The sequence below is a fragment of the Dermacentor variabilis genome, unplaced genomic scaffold (assembly GCF_050947875.1).
Source record: "Dermacentor variabilis isolate Ectoservices unplaced genomic scaffold, ASM5094787v1 scaffold_17, whole genome shotgun sequence".
Lineage (NCBI taxonomy): Eukaryota > Metazoa > Arthropoda > Arachnida > Ixodida > Ixodidae > Dermacentor > Dermacentor variabilis.
In genome coordinates, this window is record NW_027460335.1 from 9,383,425 (window position 1) to 9,410,064 (window position 26,640).

General features: G+C 45.3%; 1 protein-coding gene across 1 annotated transcript in view; it reads left to right on the top strand.

The window, feature by feature from the left end:
- The first annotated feature begins 381 nt into the window (after nt 1–381).
- The window catches only part of LOC142568148 (uncharacterized), an 88,427-nt gene continuing 62,168 nt past the window's right edge, over nt 382–26,640 (top strand). Inside the window, exon 1 of the mRNA XM_075678226.1 lies at nt 382–517. Coding sequence (XP_075534341.1) covers nt 433–517 — 85 coding nt within the window. The 5' untranslated portion in view covers nt 382–432. The remainder of the gene's footprint in view (nt 518–26,640) is intronic.

Consider the following 26,640-nt stretch of genomic DNA (forward strand, 5'->3'; position numbering starts at 1 on the left):
TCAATGGCTTGACGGTTCCTGAAAGCACCTTGACGAATCTGTTCGTGTCGGTGGGCTGCTGAAAGTTAGCCATGGTAGATGACTGCTGCGGATCAGGATAGACTTTAGGTTATGTAATGATCTGGCCCAGTAAGAGAAGTTCATGTCAAGCGATGCGAGTGTTTTGCGGCTTCAGAGTGAGATTTCTGCACGTCCTTTCTTGATGTAAAATTTTTGTGCAAATAATTTTGTCTGCTCAGTATTTACGCTATCGAAATAAGATATCCCAATTGATGAACGATAACGTTTTAGGTGAATAATTCACAATTATTTTTCCTTTGAATAGTGTGCACGAATCCGAATGAAGTGCCAGTGGGATGCTACACCGGTGGAGCAGGCGAACAGCCATGCCCGAATGCTTACAGGAAAACAAGCTGTAGCGTTGGCGGGTATATGGGTTATGGTAAACGCACCTGCGGCTGCAAAGAAGGAACATACCGAAAGATAGACATGACATGCGTGTATCATGTAGATTGTGGTGAGTATCACTCGTACCTTTCCCAGCATCCTCAGTGATCCTTTTGTGAAGGCGCAGCAGAGCCGTGCCAATATAGAACGGCTATTCCCCACTTTCAACTGTTAGCGTACTCTCGTTTCAACTGCAATGAGGGGTACCCTTTAGCAACACAAATGTGCCTGTAAGTCATCTCATTGTCTTATTAGTCGACAGTCAACAGCAATGCGTAAGGATTCAGTGAATATAGAGGCGTAACGCATTGGCGTGAACGCAGCGCAATCCCCCTTTCGCGATTTGCTAGGAACACTCGGGGCCATCTAGCGCCGCCGCCACCGCCGCCGCCGGAAAGTCGGCGTGTGGTCTTTCAAACGCAACAGATGCCGATGTGTGCCAATGCTGAGAAACGCGAATTGCGGAAACCGGACTTTCTCTGACCCGTAAGCATAAACAGCCCAAACCTGCCGCTCCCTCCCCTCAGCCCACGGAGGAGCTGACCAGCACACAGTTGGGGGTTTTGACCCCCGTAACCACTCAACATGCCCAATTACAATAAGCGACAGAATTAGGGTAGAGCGGGCTTACCTCCTCCACCCGGAAACCAAACTTCATCTGACCGGACCATATTGCAATTGCATTGTAAAAGCATCAAAAACAAACTCGCCCAATTGGTCTCCGACAATGAACCCTTCCCGAAGCCGCCAGATAAGTGGCCTTGCCGGGATATCACGTGGCATCTGTAAGATCGCGTATCACTATTCTTAATAATAAAACCGTCCCCTTCCTAGACCGAAATTCTACAGTGGGGGGGGGTCCTTCCGAAGGAGGAACCGAGTACACCGCTCTCGAGATGATCCAGTCCAACCCCACATCGGGGAAAGCACTGGTGGTTGTCATCATATACAGGGCCCCTAAAGATAAGGGCACACGGATACCGGAAATTCTCGCTGAAACACGCTATACACATCGAATCATTGTGGGCGATTTTAACCACCGCCATACCGCATGGGGTTATTTCATTTATTTTCAATTTATATTATTTATATCATTTTAGAGACATAGCAGAGGTGGGTTACATAACTTATCAACACAAAAATTTCAACTATCCTATAATAATATTTGGGGTTTTACGTGCCAAAACCACTTTCTGATTATGAGGCACGCCGTAGTGGAGGACTCCGGAAATTTTGACCACCTGGGGTTCTTTAACGTGCACCTAAATCTAAGCACACGGGTGTTTTCGCATTTCGTCCCCATCGAAATGCGGCCGCCGTGGCCGGGATTCGATCCCGCGACCTCGTGCTCAGCAGCATTTCAACTATCCTGGTTAGGCACTTCATTCTGAAACTGATTAGTCGGCAATGAACGCAGAGAACCATCTAAGTTACTCCATAATTGCACAGTGTGTGGAAAAAAAGAAAACTGAAAACAATCTATCATTGGAACGAAGGGATCTATGTTAAATGAGCGGGTATGTCGGTTTACTCGCGCAGTATATGTGATCAGGGAAATAGACACTTCAATGGTAGTGTATCCGTGTACGATCTTGTGCAGTATGATTAGACAGTCACACATGCGACGAAGCGACAGTAGGTCCAGTGATAAAGCGTGTGCGTGGGATGACGGTGAAAACATACGGTCGTAATGGCCATAGATAAATCTAACAGCGTTTTTCCTAATCAATTATAATTTGGAAATGTTATTTTGTGTTGAGGCGACCACACTACAGAAGTATACACTAAAACCGCTATAATTTGTGATTTATGGACTGTAAGCTTGCACTCTTTAGTGCCGTGTTTTGACGTTCGTTTTAGGCATCCAATTTTCGCAGCACTTTAGAGCAGATTACATTATGTGATTGTGCCAACAAAGGTTAGTTGTGAAATTAACTCCAAGGTATTTGAACTGGTTAACTTGGTTAATACTGTACCCTTGAGTGCTGTAGGTGAAGTTTAGGGGCTCTTTCTTGTTAGTGAAAGTCATTGCCACAATTTTGCTGAAGTTAATGCACATCTGCCGTAGTGTGCTCTACTCTGAAAACGATGAAAATACGTTGGTGAGCACACCTTAGTCACGAAGAGCGCGAATGTTGGAATAGAGCACGCAATTATCAGCGTAGGAACGTATTTTCACTTGTGTGTTGCTGGCTGCTTCAATAATGTCATTAACATATATGATGAATAATAGTTGCCCGAGAACTGAGCCCTGCAGCACTCCTGACATGACCTGAGCTATAGAAAAGATTTTGCAACTAAAAGTGACAGATTGAAATTGAAGGTGCAGGTAATCGGATATCCAGTAAATCAGTTTACTACCAGGGAATATTGCAGCAAGCTTTAGGAGTAATTTTTTATGGCTTACCGTGTCAAATGCTCCTGAGAAGTCGATAAAGATGGCGTCAAGCTGATCGCGGTTATTGAGTGCTGTGGCTATGTCATGCGATAATTCTAATGATTGAATCATTGAGGAAAACCTTTCTCAAAAACCATGCTGCTGTGGGGACAGAAATTTATTTGCCGATAAATACTGAATGAGGGGCTCATGGATGATGTGTGTGATGTTATTGGGGCCGGATCACTCCAGAAAAAGGGAGAAGCAGCACGCGAAAGCACGAACACACATCGGACTTGTATTCACGTACACGACACAGATAACGGCACACACACTTGACAATGCCTCATAGGCGACATGCACTATCTCTATGGATGGGTGGATTATGATTGGCCTACAGTTCCGGCGGAAGCGTGTGGCGCCTTGTCTGAGACCTCGCGGAACTGATGCTGGCCAGCGGGGTCGGACAGCAGTGTCGGCCGGCGGGTCGGACAGCCGTGTAGGACGTCCGGGTCGGACACCTGGGTCGGACAGCCGGGTCGGACGGCCGGGACGGACGGCTGGGTCGGACAGCCGGGTCGGACCGCGTCGCGGGGCTCAGGTAGCCGGCCGCAGTCACCGGGTCGCGTCCACAGCTGGCGGGGTAGCCCTGTGGCCGCTCACCCGAACGCTCGACCGCCCCGGTTCAGGACCGCCAGCCTCCTGGACCAGTGCCCAGCGGAAGAGCGGGGCGAGGTAACCTCCCAGCAGTCACCGTGTTGCTTCGGGTGTGGCGTATTGGCGCGGGCGGCGATAGCTCCTCTGGGCCAGACGCCCAGCGAGGAAGCTGTTTTCCGTCGACCGCCGAACCTCGCGCACTGCTCACGCCACGGGCCACACTCTCGCGCCACGCTTTTTTGAGGCGCCACTGCCGACGCTCCCGAATCGGCGTCGATGATGATGATGGCTCTCTTGCGGGTATTTGCCAAGATTCGTCCTCTTCGCCCCCGCACGGCGCACCGTATGTTTGTTTTGCACTCCCGCATAGCACATATTATAACAATGTGCTCCACAAGTTTGCAACACATGAGCAGCAGCAATATAGGTTTGTATTTAGTGATTAGCTGTTTGTTGCCTGATTTGAAGATGGGAGTGGTAGCTTGTCAACATTGCGAGGGATTTGATAAATACAACTGTCAAGTACGGGGCGTTCCATTCAGAGTATCGCTGTAAAATTTGTTTGGCACTCTAGAAAATGCGTGACCTGCCTTAAGAATACTAACCTATTAGGGAATGCTTCCGTGGTGGAAACTTAGGAGGAAGATCAAACAAGTGCCTCTCAAACTTGCCTGTTGCGATCCCCCTTTCTACACGCCCTCTGCCAGCTGGCTGCTCTGTGCAACAGTCCTACTTTCTGACCCATAATGAGAACTATCGTCATTAGGTGTGCTTTGGTAAATTGAGGCCACCTACCTTTAATTGCAATGAAATCATATGCTTCTTCGATAACAACTTCAAAATCTTTTATCGTTCTCTTCTTTCAAGTTCTAAATGAGGAATGCACTTGTCCTGTAATTTTTATTGCTTTCAAAATTTCGCCATAGCAGGGATAGCACCCCTTCTAGTGAGTCAGCATATTCAAGTTCCCTCTCATCTATATTGAACTACGGGGTATTACGTGCCAAAACTACGATGTGATTATGAGGCGCGTCGCAGTGGGGGCCTCCGCAGATTTGGGCCACATCAGGTTCTTTATCATGCACCTAAATCTAAATACAGGGGCAGCGCTGGCGTAGAGGTAGAACATTCGCCTCGCGTGCAACAGGACCGTAGTTGGAATCCCAGTGCCGCGCAATTTTCCACCGGATTAAAAAAAAATCCGCTTGTTGATAAAATTGCATAAACAGGCCTGGAGTGTGGCCTGATCCCGGTGACCAGAACCGGTAACGCGCTCCCTCACGAGAGCTGGATTCGCCACCTTGGTGCAGTACTTGGCCACAGCCTCCTATATGAACACAACAATATAACCCCGGCCCTCAGTCCCCAGCAGCTGCGAAGCAACTGACCACGGCGGTGGTCAGACCTGCGACGCAGCAGAGGGTGCGAGGAATCCCTGGTTCCGGAGAGGCCACCATTCGAATCTGTACCCGGCAACGTTTAACACTAGAACGTTATCTAATGAGGCGAGCCTAGCAGTCCCATTGGAGGAATTAGAGGGCAGTAAATGGGATATAATAGGGCTGAGTGAAGTTAGGAGGACCACAGAATAATACGTTAAAGAAAACCACGGTGTCAGGATTAATGTGAAGTCCGCCACTACGGTGGGCCTCATAATCGGAATGTGGTTTTAGAACCTATCCCCATAATTCAATTCCAGTTTAATACTTCTCTCACGTTAGGAGGCCAAAAGGAGCATATACAGTGCTGAAAAGCGGGCACGTCCTGTGCTACCGGGGCTTAGCGGAGAGACGACAACTAGGAGTCGGATTCCTGATTAATAAGGATATAGCTGGTAACATACAGGAATTCTACAGCATTAACGAGAGGGTGGCAGGTCTTGTTGTGAAACTTAAGCAGAGGTACAAATTGAAGGCCGTACAGGTCTACGCCCCTACATCCAGTCATGATGACCAGGAAGGCGAAAGCTTCTGTGAAGACGTGGAATCGGCGATGTGTAAAGTCAAAACAAAATACAATATGCTAATGGGCGACTTTGATGCCAGCGTAGGCAAGAAGCAGGCTGGAGACAAGTCAGTGGGGGGATATGGCATAGGCTCTAGCAATAGCAGGGGAGAGTTATTAGTAGAGTTTGCAGAAAAGGATAGTATGCGGATAATGAATGCCTTCTTCCGCAAGTGGGATAGCCAAAAGTGGACGCGGAGGAGCCCGAATGGCGAGACTAGAAATGAAATAGACCTTAAGCTCTGCGCTAACCCTGGCAGCATACAAGATGTGGACGTGCTCAGCAAGGTGCGCAGCAGTGGCCATAGGATGGAAGAACTCGAATTAGCCTAGACTTGAGGAGGGAACGGAAGAAATTCGCACATAAGAAGCCGATCAATGAGTTATCGGTAAGAGGAAAACTAGAGGAATTCCGGATCAAGCTACAGAACAGGTATTCAGCCTTAACTCAGGAAGAGGACCTTAGTGTTGAAGATATGAACGACAATCTCGTGGGCATCATTAACGACTGTGCAATGGAAGTCGGTGGTAACTCCGCTAGGCAGGATACCAGTAAACAATCGCAGGAGACGAAAGATCTGATCAAGAAATGCCAGTGTATGAGAGCCTCTAACCCTACAGCTAGAATAGAACTGGCAGAACTTTCCAAGTTAATCAACAAGCATATGACAGCTGTATAAGAAAGTATAATATTGTTACGTGTAGAAAGACACAGACGAAAGAGGCTATTTGCAGGCTATTTACACTGGACTGGAGCCAGAGCACAAGGCCGACATTCACTCGCGCCAAGGGCACAGACCCACATCATCGTCGTTCTCGCGGCGGCTCGTGCATTGAGCATCGCTCGATGTTATCGTAATACTACTCCCTGGCGGCAAAAGCACCGTCATGGTGCTGTTAAATATCCTAGGGGCGTAAAGAGTTGTAGGGTTTGAGTCGGGCGACGTGGACAATGTCACTGGTGGTCACAGCAGAGGACGTAGTGGGCGTGGCAAGAGCGATTTCGTAGGCGACATCGCTCACTTGGCGATGCACGTGATATGGGCCCGTATAGCAGGAAAGCAGTTTTTCACAAAGGCCAACTTAACGCGATGGTGACCAAAGCAACACGAGGGTGCCGGACCCAAAATGGACATCACGGTGACGGAGGTCGTAGCGATGCTTTTGTTTGCCTTGAGAGACTTGTAGACGAGTGCGCGCAAGTTGGCGAGCATGCTCAGCATGGGCGATAGCATCACGGGCATAAGCGCTAGTTGATGCTGTGGTGGATGGAAGCACAGTGTCGATTAGTAGCGTCGGTTCACGGCCATACAAGAGGAGGTAAAAAGGAGAAAAGCCAGCAGTGTCGAGACGGGAAGAGTTGTACGCAAAGGTGATGTAAGGTAGAGCCTGGTTCCAGTCACGGTGGTCGCCTGAAACGTATTTGGATAGCACGTCTGTAAGGGTGCGGTTGAAACGCTCAGTGAGGCCGTTTGTTTGAGGGTGGTAGGAGGTGGTAAATTTATGCTGTATTGAGCAGGCACGCATGATGTCGTCAATCACTTTGGCTAAGAACGTACGGCCACGGTCTGTTAGCAATTGACGCGGAGCACCAGGAATCAAAATGACATGACGCAGGAGGAAGTCGGCAACATCAGTTGCGCAACTGGTCGGAAGAGTGCATGTTACGGCGTAGCGGCCCACGTAGTCCGCCGCGACTGCAACCCACTTGTTTCCTGATGTAGATTCCGGAAATGGGCCGAGAATGTCTAAGCCGACACGATGGAAGGGCTTGGGAGGGATTTCGAGCGGCTGCAGGTAACCAGCGGCGAGCTGGGAAGTCTTCTTGCGTCGTTGGCAAAGTTCACAAGCAGCGACGTAACGTCGTACGGAACGGGCAAGGCCCGACCAGAAAAAACTGCGACGTACATGGTCACAGGTTCGAGACACGCCGAGGTGTCCTGCCGTTGGTGCGTCGTGAAGCTCTTTTAGAACGGTTGAGCGGATGTGTTTAGGTATGACAAGTAGGTAGTCAGAGCCGTCCTGATGAGTGTTACGACGGTACAGAGTACGGTCGCGGAGGACGAAGAGGCGTAGTGTGGCGTCGGCCGCAGAGTGTTCAAAACGGCCGATGAGTGCTCTGATGTAGGCGTCACGACGTTGCTCGTCGGCGAAATGAAGCAGCTGGGACACAGAGAGTATGCAAGCAGCACTGGTAATATTGGAGGAGTCAGGGTCGTCAACAGGGTAACGCGACAAGCTGTCAGCGTCTTTGTGCAGGCGGCCAGACTTGTAGACCACGGAATATGAAAATTCTTGTAGCCTCAAAGCCCATCGACCAAGCCAGCCTGTAGGATCTCTTAGCGATGAGAGCCAGCACAGAGCATGATGGTCAGTGACTACGGAAAAAGGACGACCGTAAAGGTAAGGACGGAACTTCGCAACCGCCCAGGCTACAGCAAGTCATTCTCGTTTCGTAATGGAATAGTTGCGCTCCGACGGTGTGAGGAGGCGGCTCGCATAAGCAATAACGCGATCCTGGCCACGCTGACGCTGGGCTAAGACGGCACCTACGCCATGACCGCTGGCATCTGTGCGCAATTCTATAGGGGCATCACGGTCGAAGTGGGCGAGAATGGGTGGTGAGGAGAGAAGAGTAACGAGACGAGAGAAGGCGGCGGCTTCTGCAGTACCCCACGAGAATTGTACGCCTTTCTTCAAAAGATTAGTGAGGGGTCTAGCAATTGCCGCAAAATCTTGAATAAAACGACGAAAGTACGAGCATAGCCCTAGAAAACTTCGAACGTCTGTGGCTGTCTTCGGAACCGGAAAGTCTCAGACAGCGCGAGTTTTGTCGGGATCAGGTTTGACTCCGGAAGCGTCAACGAGGTGGCCCAGGACAGTAATTTGGCGGCGGCCGAAATGACCTTTGGTCGAGTTAAGTTGCAGCTTCGCCTTTCGAAATACCTCAAGAATAGCTGTTAGACGCTCCAGGTGAGTGTCGAACGTGGGCAGGAAGACGATGAGGTCGTCGAGGTAGCCGAGACATGTGGACCATTTGAAACCTCGGAACAAGGAGTCCATCATACACTCAAAGGTGGCAGGGGCGTTGCATAATCCAAACGGCATTGCCTTAAACTGGTATAGGCCATCAGGTGTGACAAACGCGGTTTTTTCTCTGTCCATATCGTCAACAGCAGTCTTCCAGTATCCAGAACGAAGATCTATAGAAGAGAAATAGCTGGAACCGTGGAGGCAGTCAAGGGCGTCGTCTATGCGTGGGAGCGGGTAGACGTCCTTCTTAGTAATGTTGTTCAGATGACGGTAGTCTACACAGAAGCGCCACGTGCCATCCCTCTTCTTACACTACAGGTGACGCCCAGGGACTCGAAGAAGGCTCAATGATGTTTTTGTCTAGCATTTTGTTCACTTCACTTTGAATTACTTGACGTTACGACGCAGAAACTCGATAGGGTCGTCGGTGAATAGGAGTAGCATCACCAGGAAGTATCCGATGCTTGACCGCGAGCGTCTGGTCTAAAGGGCGATCGTCGAACACGAAAATATCTCTGTAGGACGATAATACTTGGTGAACGTCTTCAGCCTGCGCTGAAGACAGGTCCGTCGCAACTTTTTTTTTATTCTTGGGATCGGCGGCCAAGGCGGGCCCGATGGGCCTGCTAAGCTGGCAAGAAGCATCGGTCGATAACGCTGCCACGTATTGGCCGCCGAGACAATCAACGTTGGCAAGGCAACTACCTTGCGGTAGAGTTTGCTTTGCCAATCCAAAGTTAAAGATAGGCATGAAAGCGCGGTTCGTAGTAATAGTAAGTATACTGTGAGGCACGGTAACGTCATACTGTAGTGGAATTTGATGCAGAGGTGCGACGAGGTAATCGCCATCAGGGACTGGTGGGGAAGACAAGAGTTCAATGTAGGCTATTGATTTTGGCGGCACGCGAATAAAGCCGGTGGGGCGTAGGCGGCACTGGGGTGCGTCAGAAAGTTCTGCGAGAATCGGCAACTCAAGGCGAAGCGTACTGGCAGAGCAGTCAATAAGAGCAGAATGCGGGGAGAGAAAATCGAGTCCAAGAATGAGGTCGTGGGGGCAATGAGCAATCACGGTGAAGAGGACAGGAGTGTGGCGGCCTGCGATGCTGACACGTGCCGTACACATGCCGATGACAGGCACAGTACCGCCATCCGCAACGCGGACGACCCGTGTCGACGCTGGGGTGAGGAGCTTGTTCAGTCGCCGTCGGATGGCAGCACTCATGATAGAAAGATGTGCCCCTGTATCGATGAGTGCCGTGACAGGATAGCCATCAACGTCAACGTCAAGAAGATTTTGGTTCGTGTTTAACGTGAGCAAAGGATTTGAGGGCAGTGTCGACAACTCAGCTGCACCTCCAGAAGCTGCAGTGCCTAGTTTTCCGGCTGGGCCCGTGAGGCGATAGGCGGCGAAGAGAAGCGGCGGGGTTGGGACGAACGAGAGTGATGGCGTCGAGGTGAGAGCGAGTGGCCGTAGCGAAGGTTCGGAGCAGGGACATCAGCGGCAGTGGGTTCATGGCGGGTGGCATAGAGAACAGAAGGTCCAAAGGTGCGGGAATAAGTGGCGGCGTATGTCTGAGGAGGCGGTGGCCATCGGTTGGGACAGTGACGAGTGACGTGGCCGATGCGACAGCAGTGGAAGCAGATTGGTATGTCATCAGGGGTACGCCATTCGGACGGGTTGCGGCGAGATGTGGTAGAAAAGGACTGTTGGGGTCGAGGAGGGCCGGTAGAGAGCTGGGGAACGCTGGGTTGAGATGTTGAACACACGGAGTTCAGACCCATGTTCTCAAATTCCTGCCTGACTACGGCCTGAATCATAGCAATCGTGGTTGCTGGCAGATCGGGAGGCGTCGTGGAGGAAGCTGTCGAACAGGTGGCCTCGAGCTCACGGCGAACAATACGGGTGACGTCTTCACAGGTGGTGGCCTGGCGTGGTCGACACTCACATGCCGGCGTAGCAGCGGTGTTGGGTAGCCGCGTGATGTGATGTGTGATACGACGGCTCTTGGCTTGTTCAAGGCGACGGCATGCTTTAATGATGGCGTCGATTGTCGAGACGCTGCCCAAAACAAGCAAATCGAAAGCGTCGTCGGCGATGCCTTTTAGAACATGTGACACTTTATCTGCTTCGGACATAATATCATCAGCTTTGCGGCATAGAGCCAAGACGTCGAATATGTGTGGAACGTACGGCTCTGGTGATGTCTGAACACGAGACGCAAGAGCCTTTCTCGCGGTAACCTTGCGGCCAACGGGGCCGCCGAACAGTTCCCGTAGCTTTTCTTTGAAAGTGTCCCAACTGCTTATCTCGTTGTCATGCGTCTGGTACCACACGCGGGGGGTGCCGCCAAGATAAAAGGTGACATTGGCGAGCATAATGGTTGGGTCCCACCTGTTATTAGCACTGACATGTTCATATAGCTTGATCCCTTCGTCAGCGTCCTGTCCTTCTAGGCCAGAGAACACACCAGGGTCGCGATGTTGGGCAACCGTGACGATTGGAGCAGTCGGACCAGCCGAAGCCGTTGCAGAGGCGGGCTCGTCACCGGGAGGCATGGTGACAAGCTCGATGTACCGACCACTCCGGTGTTCCGTGGCGACGACGGGGATCGCTGACCTCCACCAGAATGTTACGTGTAGAAAGACAGACGAAAGAGACTATTTACAGGCTATTTACACTGGACTGGAGCAAGAGCACCAGGCCGACATTCACTCGCGCCAAGAACACAGACCCACTTCGTCGTCGTTCTCGCGGCGGCTCGTCCCTTGAGCATCGCTCGATGATATCGCAATAATATGGATTGAATTGAACATGCTCTCAGGAACGGAGGAAGCCTAAAGGAAGTGAAGAAGAAACTAGGAATAGGCAAGAATCTGATGTATGCGTTAAGAGACAAAGCCGGCAATATCCTTACTGATATGGATGAGATCGTTCAAGTGGCTGAGGAGTTCTATAGGGATTTATACAGCACCAGTGGCGCCCACCACGATACTGGAAGAGAGAATAGTCTAGAGGAATTCGAATCCTCACAAGTAACGCCGAAAGAAGTAAACAAACCTTGGGAGCTATTTAAAGGGGGAAGGCAGCTAGGGACGATCAGGTAACAGCAGATTCGTTGAAAGATGGTGGGCAGATAGTTCTAGAAAAACTGGCCACCCTGTATAAGCAATGCCTCATGACTTCGAGCGTAGCGGAATATTGGAAGAATGCTAACATAACTTTAATCCATAAGAAAGTGAAGGCCAATGACTTGAAAAATTATAGACCGATGAGCTTTCTGTCCGTTGCCTACAAAGTATTTATTAAGGTAATTGCAAATAGAATGATGAACACCTTAGACTTCCGTCATTCAAAGGACCAGGCAGGATTCCGTAAAAGCTACTCAACAACAGACCATATTCACACTCTCAATCAGGTGACAGGAAAATGTGCGGAATATAACCAACCCTTATTTATAGCTTTCATTGATTACGAGAAAGCGTTTTATTCAGTCGAGACCTCAGCAGTCATGGAGGCATTGCGGAATCAGGGCGTAGACGAGCCGTATGTAAATATACTGAGAGATATCTATAGCGGCTCCACAGCCACCATAGTGCTCCACAAAGAAAGCTACAAAATCCCAATAAAGAAAGGCGTCAGGCAGGGACATGCGATCTCTCCAATGCTATTCACAGCGTGTTTACAGGAGGTATTCAGAAACCTGGATTGCGAAGAATTGGGGATAGGAGTTAATGTAGAATACCTTAGTAACCTGTGATTCGCTGATGATATTGCCTTGCTTATTAACTCAGGGTACCAACTGCAACCCATGCTCACTAACCTGGAGAGGCAAAGCAGAAGGGTGGGCCTAAAATTATTCTGCAGAAAACTAAAGTAATGTTTAACAGTCTCGGAAGAGAACAGCAGTTTACGATAGGTAGCGAGGCAGTGGAAGTGGTAAGGGAATAAATCTACTTAGGACAGGAAGTGACTGCGGATTCGGATCATGAGACTGAAGTAATCAGAAGAATAAGAATGGGCTGGGGTGCGTTTGGCAGGTATTCTCAGGTCATTAACAGCAGGTTGCCATTATCCCTCAAGAGAAAAGCGTATAACAGCTGTTTCTTACCAGTATTCACATGCGGGGCAGAAACCTGGAGCCTTACGCAAAGGGTTGTACTTAAATTGAGGACGAAGCAACGAGCTTTGAAAATAATAATGGTCGATGTAACGTTAAGGGATAAGAAAAGAGCAGATTGGGTGAGGGAGCAAACGCGAGGTAATGATATCTTAGTTGAAATCAAGAAAAAGAAATGGGGCATGGGCAGGACATGTAATGAGGAGGGATGATAACCGATGGTCATTAAGGGTTACGGACTGTATTCCAAGCGAAGGGAAGCGTAGCAGGGGGCGGCAGCAAGTTAGGTGGGCGGATGAGATTAAGAAGTTCGCAGATACAACATGGCCACAATTAGTACATGACCGGGGTAGTCGGAAGTATGAGAGAGGCCTTTGCCCTGTAGTGGGCGTAACCAGGCTGATGATGATGATGATCATGAGAAAAACGCATCGATTAACAGCCAAGTAAATGCTCAAAACTGCGCAATTGCTGCTATGTAACACTCTTTATGCTACGTGAGCACTTAAAGCGCTGTCATATTTTTGTAATGAATTGTTCAGCAACTTTATCAATGTCTATGATTCAGGGCTATGCAGCGCACGATTATTGTTGTTTATACTGAAACGCCGTAAGATGTTTTTTAATTAAACCCAATAATCTTTACACGAACTAACATTTACTGATTTCAACAAAATTCGAGGACTCCTAAGCACGCCTTACGATGTTATGAATGTGAAAGCATTAATCTCCACTTGAACGCCGCTGAGCGGTCCTTCGAGTTATGAACTCTTCGCGGGCAAGTTAACTCGTTGAGACGCTTGACCAACGCTACCAAGACAGCTAAGGCCGGCACAACTCGAACTGGGGCGCCAAGCTACACTCTTAAGCAAAATTACACCGTTTTGTTCGTATCTTGCCAAACAACAATAATTGTCATTTGTCTTGGCCACATTTTTTTTCGGTAACGCTGCCAGCGCAGTACCTCCAAGCAACGAACGACATGTGTTTTATCAGTAAGACAGAGCATGCTCAACAGGAAAGTCGCGAGCGCAGCGTTTTGAAGAAAGCAAACGCAATTAAGGCAGATGATTATTTCTGTGCTGCAAATATACACCCCAAAGGGCGTACATTTCTGTGAGAGTGTACCTTTTCCGGCTACCACATGTACTAATGGGGACGCTCCAGTGCAAGTGGTGGTGATTTTGACATTACTGCTTTCATCACGTCGTGATTGGCAAGAGAAATTTCTGTCCAAGTATAATAATGTCATCAAGCGTAGTGCACAGGCGTGCTAACTAGGATGTGCTGGTTCAGCCCAGTGGTTATAAACCCGGCTTCTGAGCATGGGGTCGTAGGTTCAAAACTCACTACCATGAAAGTTTCTTTATCGGATTTGTTGTTTTTGATACATTAATTTCCTTTCAGCGATTGCCGAGGCAAAATTAAAACCCAGTCGAGAGCTTGCATCGACGAGTAACGCGCGCATAGTACATGCTTCCGAAAGTAAGGGTGAAGTGGCGTCGCGGCGATGCTTTGTCTCCCCATGCGACAGCTGGTGTGGGAGCACGCTAGCAGTAGGCGCAGTAGGTTACGTGCCGCCGCAGCCAATGAGAATTTAGATACCGCTTCGCGGCTACAGACACCGTCTTTGTCGCTCGATGGGCCATCTAATGCTCTCGCATCAACAAAGACAAGCAGCTTCACCGACGTAGTATGCAAAAAAATGAGAACCATTCCACTCTGTGAAGATGGAATGGCAGCGAATGCACTCTGATTTTCGTTTGAGAACATTGACTGTCATCAGCTTTCGCTGCCATTCCATCTTCGCAGAGTGAAATGGTGCTCATTTTTTGCGTTGCGAGTTGAGTTGGTGTCGTGGATCGTTGGGAGCAGGCCGGGCTCGCGATTGTCGTGTTCGTCCAGTACTGCGGGAACGGTCATCGGTGGTCGTTTCGTGCCGGCACCGTTTACATTCTCGTCGCTGTTCCCCCCGGTGCTCCTCGTGACCATTTTGTTCTTCTGGTGTACGAAATATACATGTCTGCCCCACCGATAACGCAGCTCTTTTTAGCTCTTTTTTGATAGTACTCCTGAATGATCTTGCGCTTTTTAAGCACAACACTTATTAAGGACGATTCTACCCGACATCGGTACTTTCAGTTCGTCTGTTAGTAGTGTAGCTGCAGACATGGTCTGCACTTTCAGTTCATCTGTTTGTAGTGTTCCTGCAGACCTGACTTGACTTAGTCATAAGGTCTGCTCTTAGCATGAGTATGACTCTTTTAATGCATATTATGACAATGTAACTTATAAAGAATGGATATCCGTGTTCCACCTGAATGCACGAGATATCAGAAATAAGCGGGAAAAAGTGTAATAGGCGCTTAAGAATATCAAATGCATATTTGCCATTGCATGTTTCTTCGAAACATGGTTTACAGAACAGGATAGTCCACACCGATTTGATGGGTATGCGTATGAAGGTTTAAGAAGAAACTGTAGTCCCGGCGGCGGTCTTGCCATGTATGTCAAAAGGTGTATCCAGTATGATGTATTACGTGAATATACTGTCATGAATAAAAATGTAGAATATCTTGTTATTCCTACAAAATGCTAGTACTTCTGTGTTATCTACAGGCCGCCCTGCGGCAGCAAGATACATTTTCTTAAATTCGCAGAAGAACCCTCAAAATATTTAAGTAATAGTGATGCTATGTTCTTGATTACCGGTTCTGTGAATATATATGTGCTTGAAAATTATGTAGGCACAAGGGAATTCAAAAATATAAACAAATCTTACACATGTGATAACCTTATCGACTTATCGACGTGGATCAGGGCAGATAATGCAATGTTACTTGGTGTTTGTATCACAAATATGTTCTGCCAGGACGCGACTGCTGTGGCCCTATAACATAAAACTATTCCAATATCTTTTTATTCCAATCTCCTGACGTCAAATTTGCGTAACCGGCAACGCAAGCATCGGATGTTCACACGCGCCAGCGTTGTCTGAACCAACCTATCAAGCGCTCTCCTTGTTCATAGGAGGTCGCTTTTGTTTGCTTGAAAAACGAATAAGATTGCCTACGCTCAACGGCTTGTCTTATCTCATTGGCTGAAAAGAGGCGACGAGCACGCTCAAGTGGAGGGGGATCTCATGGGGCCTAGCCACTGCACTGAAAACCGATAACCGGATGAAGTGGCTGGTGCCGGTGTCTGCGATTTGTCTGCTTTCCATTATTTTACTTGCGTTGGCTGGTCGAAAATCGCAGCGGCATGCAACGAAAGCTTAAGAATGACGCTCAAACGTATCCTCAGCACAGAAGAGTTGGCAGCATGAGGTCGTAAAGGCGCCGAAAGTGCTGGAAAATGTTCCTCGGCCACGCAAGAAGTTTTATTATACGCAAATAAACTCATGCTTTCTGACACGTGCGAGTAGCCAGTGCCTGAGCGATCGGCGGCGGCCATCTTTTATTCCTTTCGGAACGGGGCACCCTGCGGCTATTCAGAAGAAAACTCAGTTTTCTTCGGCATAATAATGCATCTTTAATGTGTACACGCCACCTTGACGCTGTGAGTTTTTGCGGTTTTGTGACGTGGTTGTGACAGGCAGGTGAAGTGGGTGCAGCCCGATAGCTTCTGACCAATAGCCGAGGGCTAATCGCGAAAATGCCTCGAATCAGAAATAACTATTTTGCTTTTGTTCGGTCAAATCATGCATAATCAGTGTGTACACGCCATATCAGATGGGGAGCTACCGCGGTTTTCGTGACGTCGCGTCACAGCCAGGCGAAGTGGGGGTCACTTCGCCTGGCAGTGACGCGACGTCACGAAAACCGCGATAGCTTTGAGGCGGTCCCAAAAAGTTTTTCACCAATCGCGTAGGGCTGATTGCAGAAATGGAATAGAAAAGTTTGGAATAGTTTTACGTTATAGCGCCCCTGCTTTGCTGACTCTAGATAAAAGTAATCATCTGCCATCCTTCTGTTCCCTGCTTGTAAAAGCTCAGGACAACAAACTACCTGCATCGTCTTATATTAGCGTCAATCCGCAGTCACTAAAGGCTTTCCGCTCGTTTATTGAAAAAGTAAACTGGGAATTGGTGATGACAACTACAGACCGAGATAAAGCATACAATTAATTTTATGAGAGCTTTAAGCATTGCTACAACCTGGCGTTTTCTCTTATTTACAGTAGGAATCGTAAAAAAACAAAAGTAGAAAACTGTGGGTTAGTGCCCCGCTTTGAGCAGAATCAAGAAGTAAAACTAATTATACCACACCTTCGTTGAAAGTGGAGATCTGACTGAGTTTATAAACTATTGAAATAGGCTTCATAGCGGTTTAAAACATGCAAAACTACAGTATTTTGAAAATTTATTTACCCGGATTCCAGATAATTCTAGGAACGTCTGGCAAGCTGTAAATGATATAATAGGAAAAAAAAATAATCAGCACATTAAATGTGACGACAGCTGAAGATACTCTTAGTGACGAAGAAGCTGCTGCAGTATTAAATGCTCAATTTATACGTAGTGGTGAATATATACTACCTGTTAAACTAGCAAACACTGCGAACACGGAAGAAAGACACTTCTGAATTAACGTGTTTTATTGCCTACAACAATGCATGAAGTGGTCAAAATAACCGGAAACCTAGAAAGTGATACTGCTTATGGTATTGATAAAATCCTCTGGGTTCTAGTGAAACATGTAGCATACATAGTTTATATTCCTATATGTCACACTGCTAACTCAATATTTCAATGTGGTGTATTTTCCTGGTGCGCTTAAAAAAGCAAGAATATGGCCAATTCATAAAGAGAGGAACAGGTCACACATCCTATACTTTTACCAATCTCAGTGCTTCCTTTGTATTCGAAAATTTTCGAAACAGTCATAAATATCTGCATTCATGGCTTCATGGCTAAATACAATTTTATTCTAATGCGCAGTACGGTTTTCGGAAAGGAAGATCCTTTGAGCAGGGACTACTGAATGCTAAAAATACAATCATAGAAAACTTTCAACAAAGGCTGTACACAATCGGGCTATTCATAGATTCAAGGAAAACTTTTGATTCGGTGAGTCATGAAGTACTTTGAGAGAAGTTACATAATTAAGGAATACGCGGTATCGCACTAAAATTATCACAAAGCTACCTTACAAATAGATACCAATATGTTTCAGTCAGTAACGTAAAGTCACCGAAATTAAAAATTTATAATGGTGTACCTCCGGGGTTTATGCTAGGTCTGCTATTGTTTACCGTGTATATTAATGATCTTGCTTGAATTCCATTTTGCCAAAGATTAATAATGTACGCCGATGATACTAATGTGTTTTTTGCGGACAAAGCGATAACAGAAATGCAAAGGTCCATTAATAATATATATCGGCTATCGAATTCACTACACATCAATGAGCTACAGCTAAACGTTAACAAAACGAAGTACATAATATTTGCACCGATTAACAAAGCGCGTCATCATAAAATTACAGTTACATTGCTTGGGGCTGAACTTTAACAGGTACATGCTCATAAGTTTCTTGGTGTGTCGTTCAAAGAGGACCTATCATGGAATACAGATGTCATCAACCTTGCAGCTTAGTATAGCAAAATTGCAGGTTGTTTCTTTAAAGTATGTGACATTATACCTGTTTGGGTAAAAACTGTCCTTTATTATTCATTATTTTACCTTAGGCTTTCCTTCTGTATATTGGTGTGGGTCACTACGTATGCACAGAATTACAAGAAACACGAGAGAGGAGTGCTGAGAGTTTTCGAAAATTATCGAGGAAGGCCGCAACCCTTGAGCACAGAGCCTTTGTTTATCAAATATGAACTACTAAAGGCCTCCCAAATTTATTATTGTAAGTTAATAGAATCTATAAAACCTAATGAACTTTTTGATGTATACGGGTCACAATCGCAAAATCAGTATCCACCACGTTGGAAAGCAGTTCGAGTTGCGCGGACGAGAACCAATTATGGCAGAAACGTCATTTAAAAATCTCTGCATTGTTGAATCGTTCAGGAACTGCGCAATGCAATATGCTTACAAAGGAATATTTCAAGTTCTTGTTATTTGGAAATCAAATTGCATATAACTCACTGTTATTACTTCCCGTTCCATATTCAAAGTGTGCTGTGATTACTAGATTGGCAATTACTGTTCCTTGATATTTATATTTTATATAAATTCTTCATGCTGTTTGAGAACCTGAAGTCTGTATAATGTTTCTTAGTAATAATTTCGTGCTGGATGTTACATAGACTGTTTCTAAACTATTTTGCCATTTTCGCATTGAGCGTATGTAATATAGTAACAGCATATCACTTGTCCTAAAACAACAAATACTTTAAATTTTAGTAGTTATTTATCATTGTAATGTGCTAGTATACAAGGCTATTTTTTCTCTTATAAAATTTTTAAATGACGATGTTGTATTTATTTTGTACTACGTGTAAGCTACTCGCCGTTGCCCAAATTTTAACTAAACATGAGCCTCTGTCAAGTCTCGGTGCCTTTTGCTCTTTTCACCGTTTCTGTAAAGATAACGAAGAAAATAAATCTTTGTTTTATTTCCTATTTTCTTTCCTATATACTGCGATAGCGTTGACGTCAGGCTATTGTTCACAGCGAGGGTTCTAATCTGTTCCGCATTTTAACATCCGCCCCGCTTTACGGCACCCGAATGGGCTTATGAGAAATCGCTAAGCCATTTTCTGTGGCCGGATGGCGAAAAATCTACTGAAGATTAGTCACATACAGCTTTCATTGCAAAAAGTCAGCATAACTGGAGCATCAATTGCGTAGAACCTGAAGAAACGAAACCATGAACTTATGAGGACAACGGAATGGACTGCCGAACATTGTTTCCACTTCGTCTGGCTCTGAAATTCAATGATATTTGTCAGAAAAGCAGTTGGAGACTGTGCTGCCACTGTGAACTCATATTTAATCGTGCAGGGCCCTAGAAGATAACTTGCTTTTTTGTTTCGCGAAAGGATGCTTCCTGCACACGAATCTCAAACGTCGCCTTAATTCAAATCGCGCGTTCGGTTGGAAAAACTGAGTCATCGTTGAAATTACGTTGGAATTCATTGGAATTACTTTCTCGAACACACAACTTTCCGTATTCTCTTATCATTCCTACTGAAACAAGTTTGACACTAATTCAGACATGCGTATGCTACCAGTGGTTGTCGTGGTGAACACTTAATTTTTGTCCTAAAGTTATTAGGGTGGGTTTTACCTATGCGTCTGCCACGACCCCTTTGGCTCTGGCGTCGTCTTCAGCCCACTGGACTGCCCACAGTAGGTTTTCTGGGGCTGAGCTAAGCAGAGCAGCGGATCATACCAATGCGCGCGGAGCCTGTCTGTCTCCCCGTTGCGACTCGCCAGCCCATTGCATTCCCAGAGCATATACTCAAGAGTTGCTCTTGAGCCTTGTAACTTACATTCGTTTGCCTTCTATATATCTAGATACATTATATTCCACATTACTGGATTACAGCATTCCGTGTTTGTAATTGCCGCCAATGGACAGACTGCGACCTATCTAGTTTTTTATGAAGTAGTAGATAAACTCACCTCTGCTCCCAGTGTGCCCAATTTTTTTCCCACACATAAAAGCAAGCGTAAGGGGTGCCTCTGTCCTAGCGTAGAAACTCTTTTTAGATTATGTTTACGAAGAAATAACTGCTGTTACAGACGTGCACAAATGTGTCCTGACACTAACTTATTTGTCGGCATGTATTGGCCCAAAACCGGGTGGTCTACGCAACTGCTGCTTTTTACACACCCGATTTTTTGAAGCGAAAAATGACGTTACTTTTGTTCTTGAAGGCAATCTAGATTTATTTAGCTGGACCAAAGTAACCAACAAAAATACCTTATCTCACTCACAAGTGCTAACGGGTTTGATAGTATTCCGAAAACTGAAACCTAATTTCAGGGAAATCGTTTACATTAATAAATGTATTTATAATAATCAATTTTCTAGCAGTACTTCTCAGCGACGTCATAGATGTAGTTATATTCGATCATGTACTGGTTTTATTCTAATCGAGAATGTAAAAACAGTCATGCAAGAAAGAAATCCGTGCTTACGAGGATATATACGAACAAAATGTGTGTTGCAGTACTTCAAAGTGTTATATAATAACTAGTATACTCAACACTAGATAGAGTTCTAACGTTAAACAGTGCCATGTTTCTAGTGAGGCGAGTCTAGCAGTGTTATTGGAGGAATTAGAGGGTAGTAAATGAGATATAATAGGGCTCAGTGAGGTTAGGAGGACAAAAGAAGCATATACAGTGCTAAAAAGCGGGCATGTACTGTGTTACCGGGGCTTAGCAGAGAGACGAGAACTAGGAGTCGGATTCCTGATTAATAAGGAAATAGCTGGTAACATACAGGAATTCTATAGCATTAACGAGAGGGTGGCAGGTCTTGTTGTGAAACTTAATAAGAGGTACAAATTGAAGGTGGTACAAGTCTATGCCCCTACATGCAGTCATGATGACCAGGAAGTCGAAAGCTTTTATGAAGACGTGGAATCGGCGATGGATAAAGTCAAAACAAAATACACTATACTGATGGGCGACTTCAATGCCAGGGTAGGCAAGAAGCAGGCTGGAGACAAGTCAGTGGGGGAATATGGCATAGGCTCTAGGAATAGCAGAGGAGAATTATTAGTAGAGTTTGCAGAACAGAATAATATGCGGATAATGAACACCTTTTTCCGCAAGCGGGTTAGTCGAAAGTGGACGTGGAGGAGCCCGAATGGTGAGACTAGAAATGAAATCGACTTCATACTCTGCGCGAACCCTGGCATCATACAAGATGTAGACGTGCACGGCAAGGTATGCTGCAGTGACCATAGGATGGTAAGAACTCGAATTAGCCTAGACTTGAGGAGGGAACGGAAGAAACTGGTACACAAGAAGCCAATCAATGAGTTAGCGGTAAGAGGGAAACTAGAGGAATTCCGGATCAAGCTACAGAACAGGTACTCGGCTTTAACTCAGGAAGAGGACCTTAGTGTTGCAGCAATGAACGACAATCTCATGGGCATCATTAAGGAGTGCGCAAAAGAAGTCGGTGGTAACGCCGTTATACAGGAAACCAGTAAGCTATTGCAGGAGACGAAAGATCTGATCAAGAAACGCCAATGTATGCAAGCCTCTAACCCTACAGCTAGAATAGAACTGGCAGAACTTTCTAAGCTAATCAACAAGCGTAAGACGGCGGACATCAGGAACTATAATATGGATAGAATTGAACAGGCTCTCAGGAACGGAGGAAGCCTAAAAGTAGTGAAGAAGAAACTAGGAATAGGCAAGAACCAGATGTGTGCGTTAAGAGACAAAGCCGGCAATTTCGTTACTAATATGGATGAGATAGTTCAAGTGGCTGAGGAGTTCTATAGAGATTTATACAGTACCAGTGGCACCCACGACGATAGTGGAAGAGAGAATAGCCTAGAGGAATTCGAAATCCCACAGGTAACGCCAGAAGAAGTAAAGAAAGCCTTAGGAGCTATGCAAAGGGGGAAGGCAGCTGGGGAGGATCAGGTAACACCAGATTTGTTGAACGATGGCGGTCAGATTGTTCTAGAGAAACTGGCCACCCTGTATACGCAATGCCTCATAACCTCGAGCGTACCGGAATCTTGGAAGAACGCTAACATAATCCTAATCCATAAGAAAGGGGACGCCAAAGACTTGAAAAATTATAGACCGATCAGCTTACTGTCCGTTGCCTACAAAGTATTTACTAAGGTAATCGCAAATAGAATCAGGAACACCTTAGACTTCTGTCAACCAAAGGACCAGGCAGGATTCCGTTAAGGCTACTCAACAATAGACCATATTCACACTGTCAATCAAGTGATAGAGAAATGTGCAGAATATAACCAACCCTTATATATAGCTTTCATTGATTACGAGAAAGCGTTTGATTCAGTCGAAACCTCAGCAGTCATCGAGGCATTACGGAATCAGGGTGTTGATGAGCGATATTTAAAAATACTGGAAGATATCTATAGCGGCTCCACAGCCACCGTAGTCCTCCACAAAGAAAGCAACAAAATCCCTATAAAGAAAGGCGTCAGACAGGGAGATACGATATCTCCAATGCTATTCACAGGATGTTTACAGGAGGTATTCAGAGGCCTGGAGTGGGAAGAATTGGGGATAAAAGTTGATGGAGAATACCTTAGCAACTTGCGATTCGCTGATGATATTGCCTTGCTTAGTAACTCAGGAGACCAATTGCAATGCATGCTCACTGACCTGGAGAGGCAAAGCAGAAGGGTGGGTCTGAAAATTAATCTGCAGAAAACTAAAGTATTGTTTAACAGTCTCGGAAGAGAACAGCAGTTTACGATAGGTAGCGAAGCACTGGAAGTGGTAAGGGAATACATCTACTTAGGGCAGGTAGTAACCATGGATCCGGATCATGAGACTGAAATAACCAGAAGAATAAGAATGGACTGGGGTGCGTTTGGCAGGCGTTCTCAAATCATGAACAGCAGGTTGCCACTATCCCTCAAAAGGAAAGTGTATAACAGCTGTGTGTTACCAGTACTCACATATGGGGCAGAAACCTGGAGGCTTACGAAAAGGGTTCTGCTGAAATTGAGGACGACGCAACGAGCTATGGAAAGAAGAATGATGGGTGTAACGTTAAGGGATAAGAAAAGAGCAGATTGGGTGAGGCAACAAACGCGGGTAAACGACATCTTAGTTGAAATCAAGAAAAAGAAATGGGCATGGGCAGGTCATGTAATGAGGAGGGAAGATAACCGATGGTCATTAAGGGTTACGGACTGGATTCCAAGGGAAGGGAAGCGTAGCAGGGGGCGGCAGAAAGTTAGGTGGGCGGATGAAATTAAGACGTTTGCAGGGACAACATGGCCACAATTAGTACATGACCGGGGTAGTTGGAGAAGTATGGGAGAGGCCTTTGCCCTGCAGTGGGCGTAACTAGGCTGATGATGATGATGATACTCAACACGGGATGATAATTTGACATACAAAAAGTTTTTTACTGCATCTGATGCTATTTATAGGACCATTTTTGTAACAAACTACTAGGCCAAGACATTGCCCTAGGAAACCTTGGGTTAGCGAGAAAGTACGTGAAGAAATTGTTAGGTTGGTACGCATGATAATGTTTTTAAAACCAAGGATCGAGAAGTGACAAAACATGCAAAGCATCCTTAAAATAAGCTTGTAGGCATGCACAGAAAAGCTGGAATGAAGTACCTATTTTCTTGTAACCCCAAGTGGTCAGACCTTAACAGGAAATACGTTTCTTATGTGCTTCAAGGCACTGAGTGATGAAAAAATATTGAATCAGTAATTCAATAAGGCCAAATGGTATCAAAATGCAGTTAACGAAACCTATTTATTGACTTTCTAGTTACTCATTTTTGCACTATTACAAAACTGACCCCAACGAAGTGCCTTTCATAGCACATAGCAAGTTTATGTGACAATTACAATTTAGCAATTTTTCGCACTATTACAAAATTGAATCAAATGAAGTGCGCTCCATACATTAATTTCAAAACGCACACATTTCATGATAAAGAGGTAGTTTCAAAAAAGTTATGCGGGCTTTACCTGCCAAAACCACTTTCTGATTATGTGGCACGCCGTAGTGGAGGACTCCGGAAATTTCGACCGCCTGGGGTTCCTTAACGTGCGCCTAAACCTAAGTACACGGGCGTTTTCGCCCCCATCGAAATGCGGCCGCCGTGGCCGGGATTCAATCCCGCCACCTCGTGCTCAGCAGCCCAACACCATAGCCACTGAGCAACCATGGCGATTTTTCAAATATATATATATATATATATATATATATATATATATATATATATATATATATATATATATATATATATATATATATATATATATATATATATATATATATGTATATACAAATTTTAATGACTGTGATTTCGCTGGCACCAAACTTTTCGCGAATGTTTAGCCTGTTTCTAATATATGTATATTAATGCCATGCATCGGGGCTGGCACCATGTCAAGCTACTAAAATTAGCAGCTTTTTGTGGATCCTCCCTCCTTCAACAAAGAAAATTGTGATAATTAAAATTTAGCAATTTGTTTCACTATTAGAAAACTGACACAAGTGAAGTGCATTTCATACATTAATTTGGAAACGCACATATTTCATATGATTTGGAAACACATGATCAAGAGGTAGTTCCCTACAAAAATGAACTTTAATGACTGTGATTTAGGCGTTATTAAAAGCGTGTATTGAAACCCATAATGTGTCGCAGACCTTGTACCTTATACACTGCCGCTTATTTGTACTCTAATATTGTCAACTGGAGTCTTCCATCAAGAATACAAATTGCTAAGGTTCTACTCATACTGAAATGTGGAAATTGAAATGTGTCGGAAAGCTAAACAATATTTATTCTACCAGTGCTCTCTAAAGCTGTTAAGAAGCTAAAAAACGTCAGGCTTTCAGCTACTTTACTAAATAATAAATGTTACACACCTTCAATACTGCTTTCACTAGAACTAGCACTGCTGTGGCAAAAGAACTGCTCTTGTAAAATTTTTCCAGTCACTTAGTGTTGATGCTGATTGATATAAACCGCTTCTTTTCTTAAATCATAATAACATGCTCGAAAATTTCGAATCTTATGGCATTCATGGCATTGCTTATGACGGCATGTTTTCCTTTTTAAACAATGTAAACGGTTCGCATCATTGGGTGAGTTTTCTTCTGAACTTAAAACATACAAGCAGGCGTCCTCGAAGGGAATATCCAAGGACATATCCTAACCTGCATGTACGTAAATGATCTGCACGGTTTAACTCTTAATTCGCACGCGTCGATTATGTGCTACGCTAATGATACTGTACTAGTGATATCTGAAAGAACAAATAGCATAAGTTACGTGATAGACGAAATCTTATCTCTGCTTGTAGGTTGAGAAAATAAAAAAATATCTTGTTATCGTTATGGACAAAACAAAAAGTGTACTTTAATAACCCAAAACAAAACATATGAGTCGCTGACACTATGCGCGTACAAAATAGACGTAGTGCAAACTGTCTGACTATTAGGTGCAAATTTTCTGGTAAATTAACTTGCGATTGTGATATAGATTCGTACAAGAAACCTGAAAGTAGCAGGAATATTTACCAGAAGTAGGCACATGCTTTCTGAACACATAAAGTTACCGTCGTATACTCCCCTGGGTTTACAACACCCTAAAAACGCATACCGTGTGTGGGAAAGGACCCCTCAAACGAACCTGAATAAGTTATTAGTCGTACAAAGAAGTACTACGAGAAGTTGCAAACCTAGGAAGTGGTTCTCACCGAAACGAAATGTTTCATCGTCATGAAATTATGCAGACTAATAGTTTCTTTGAAGAGCGCCTAAGTGAGCATTTTCGCATAAACACAAAGATTCCTTCGTTGGTGGCTTCGATAATTTCAAAATGAATATTGCTTTGCACGACACTTTTCCGGAGACACGACGCAACCCCCATCTACACCCTTCGACGCTACTGTCTCACAGTAACTAACATGCCCTGCCACTGCGTTCATAAAGCAAAAAAAAGGAATTCATTCTTCTCATCATTCTAAAAGCACTTGAGGAACTTGTTCCTGTTCATGCTGCTTCTCAACTGCATCATTGTATATTTTTTTACATCTGTATTTAACAACAAAACAGTGATGCGCTGTTTTATGTAATTTGTTTTTCGGAAATCCTCAGCGAAACTTTTCGCGAATGTATTGCCTGTTTCTCAATATATGTATTTACTGCCATGCATCGGGGCTGGCACCATGTGAAGCTACTAAAATTAGCAGCTTCTTGAGAATGCTCCCTCCTTCAACACAAAAAATAAAATAAAAATAAATTGATGTCATGTGATAATTAAAATTTAGCAAAATTCTCTTGCACATTGAGAAAGGTTCATTTCCCCGAAAAATGTTTTAGCTATTTTTACGTA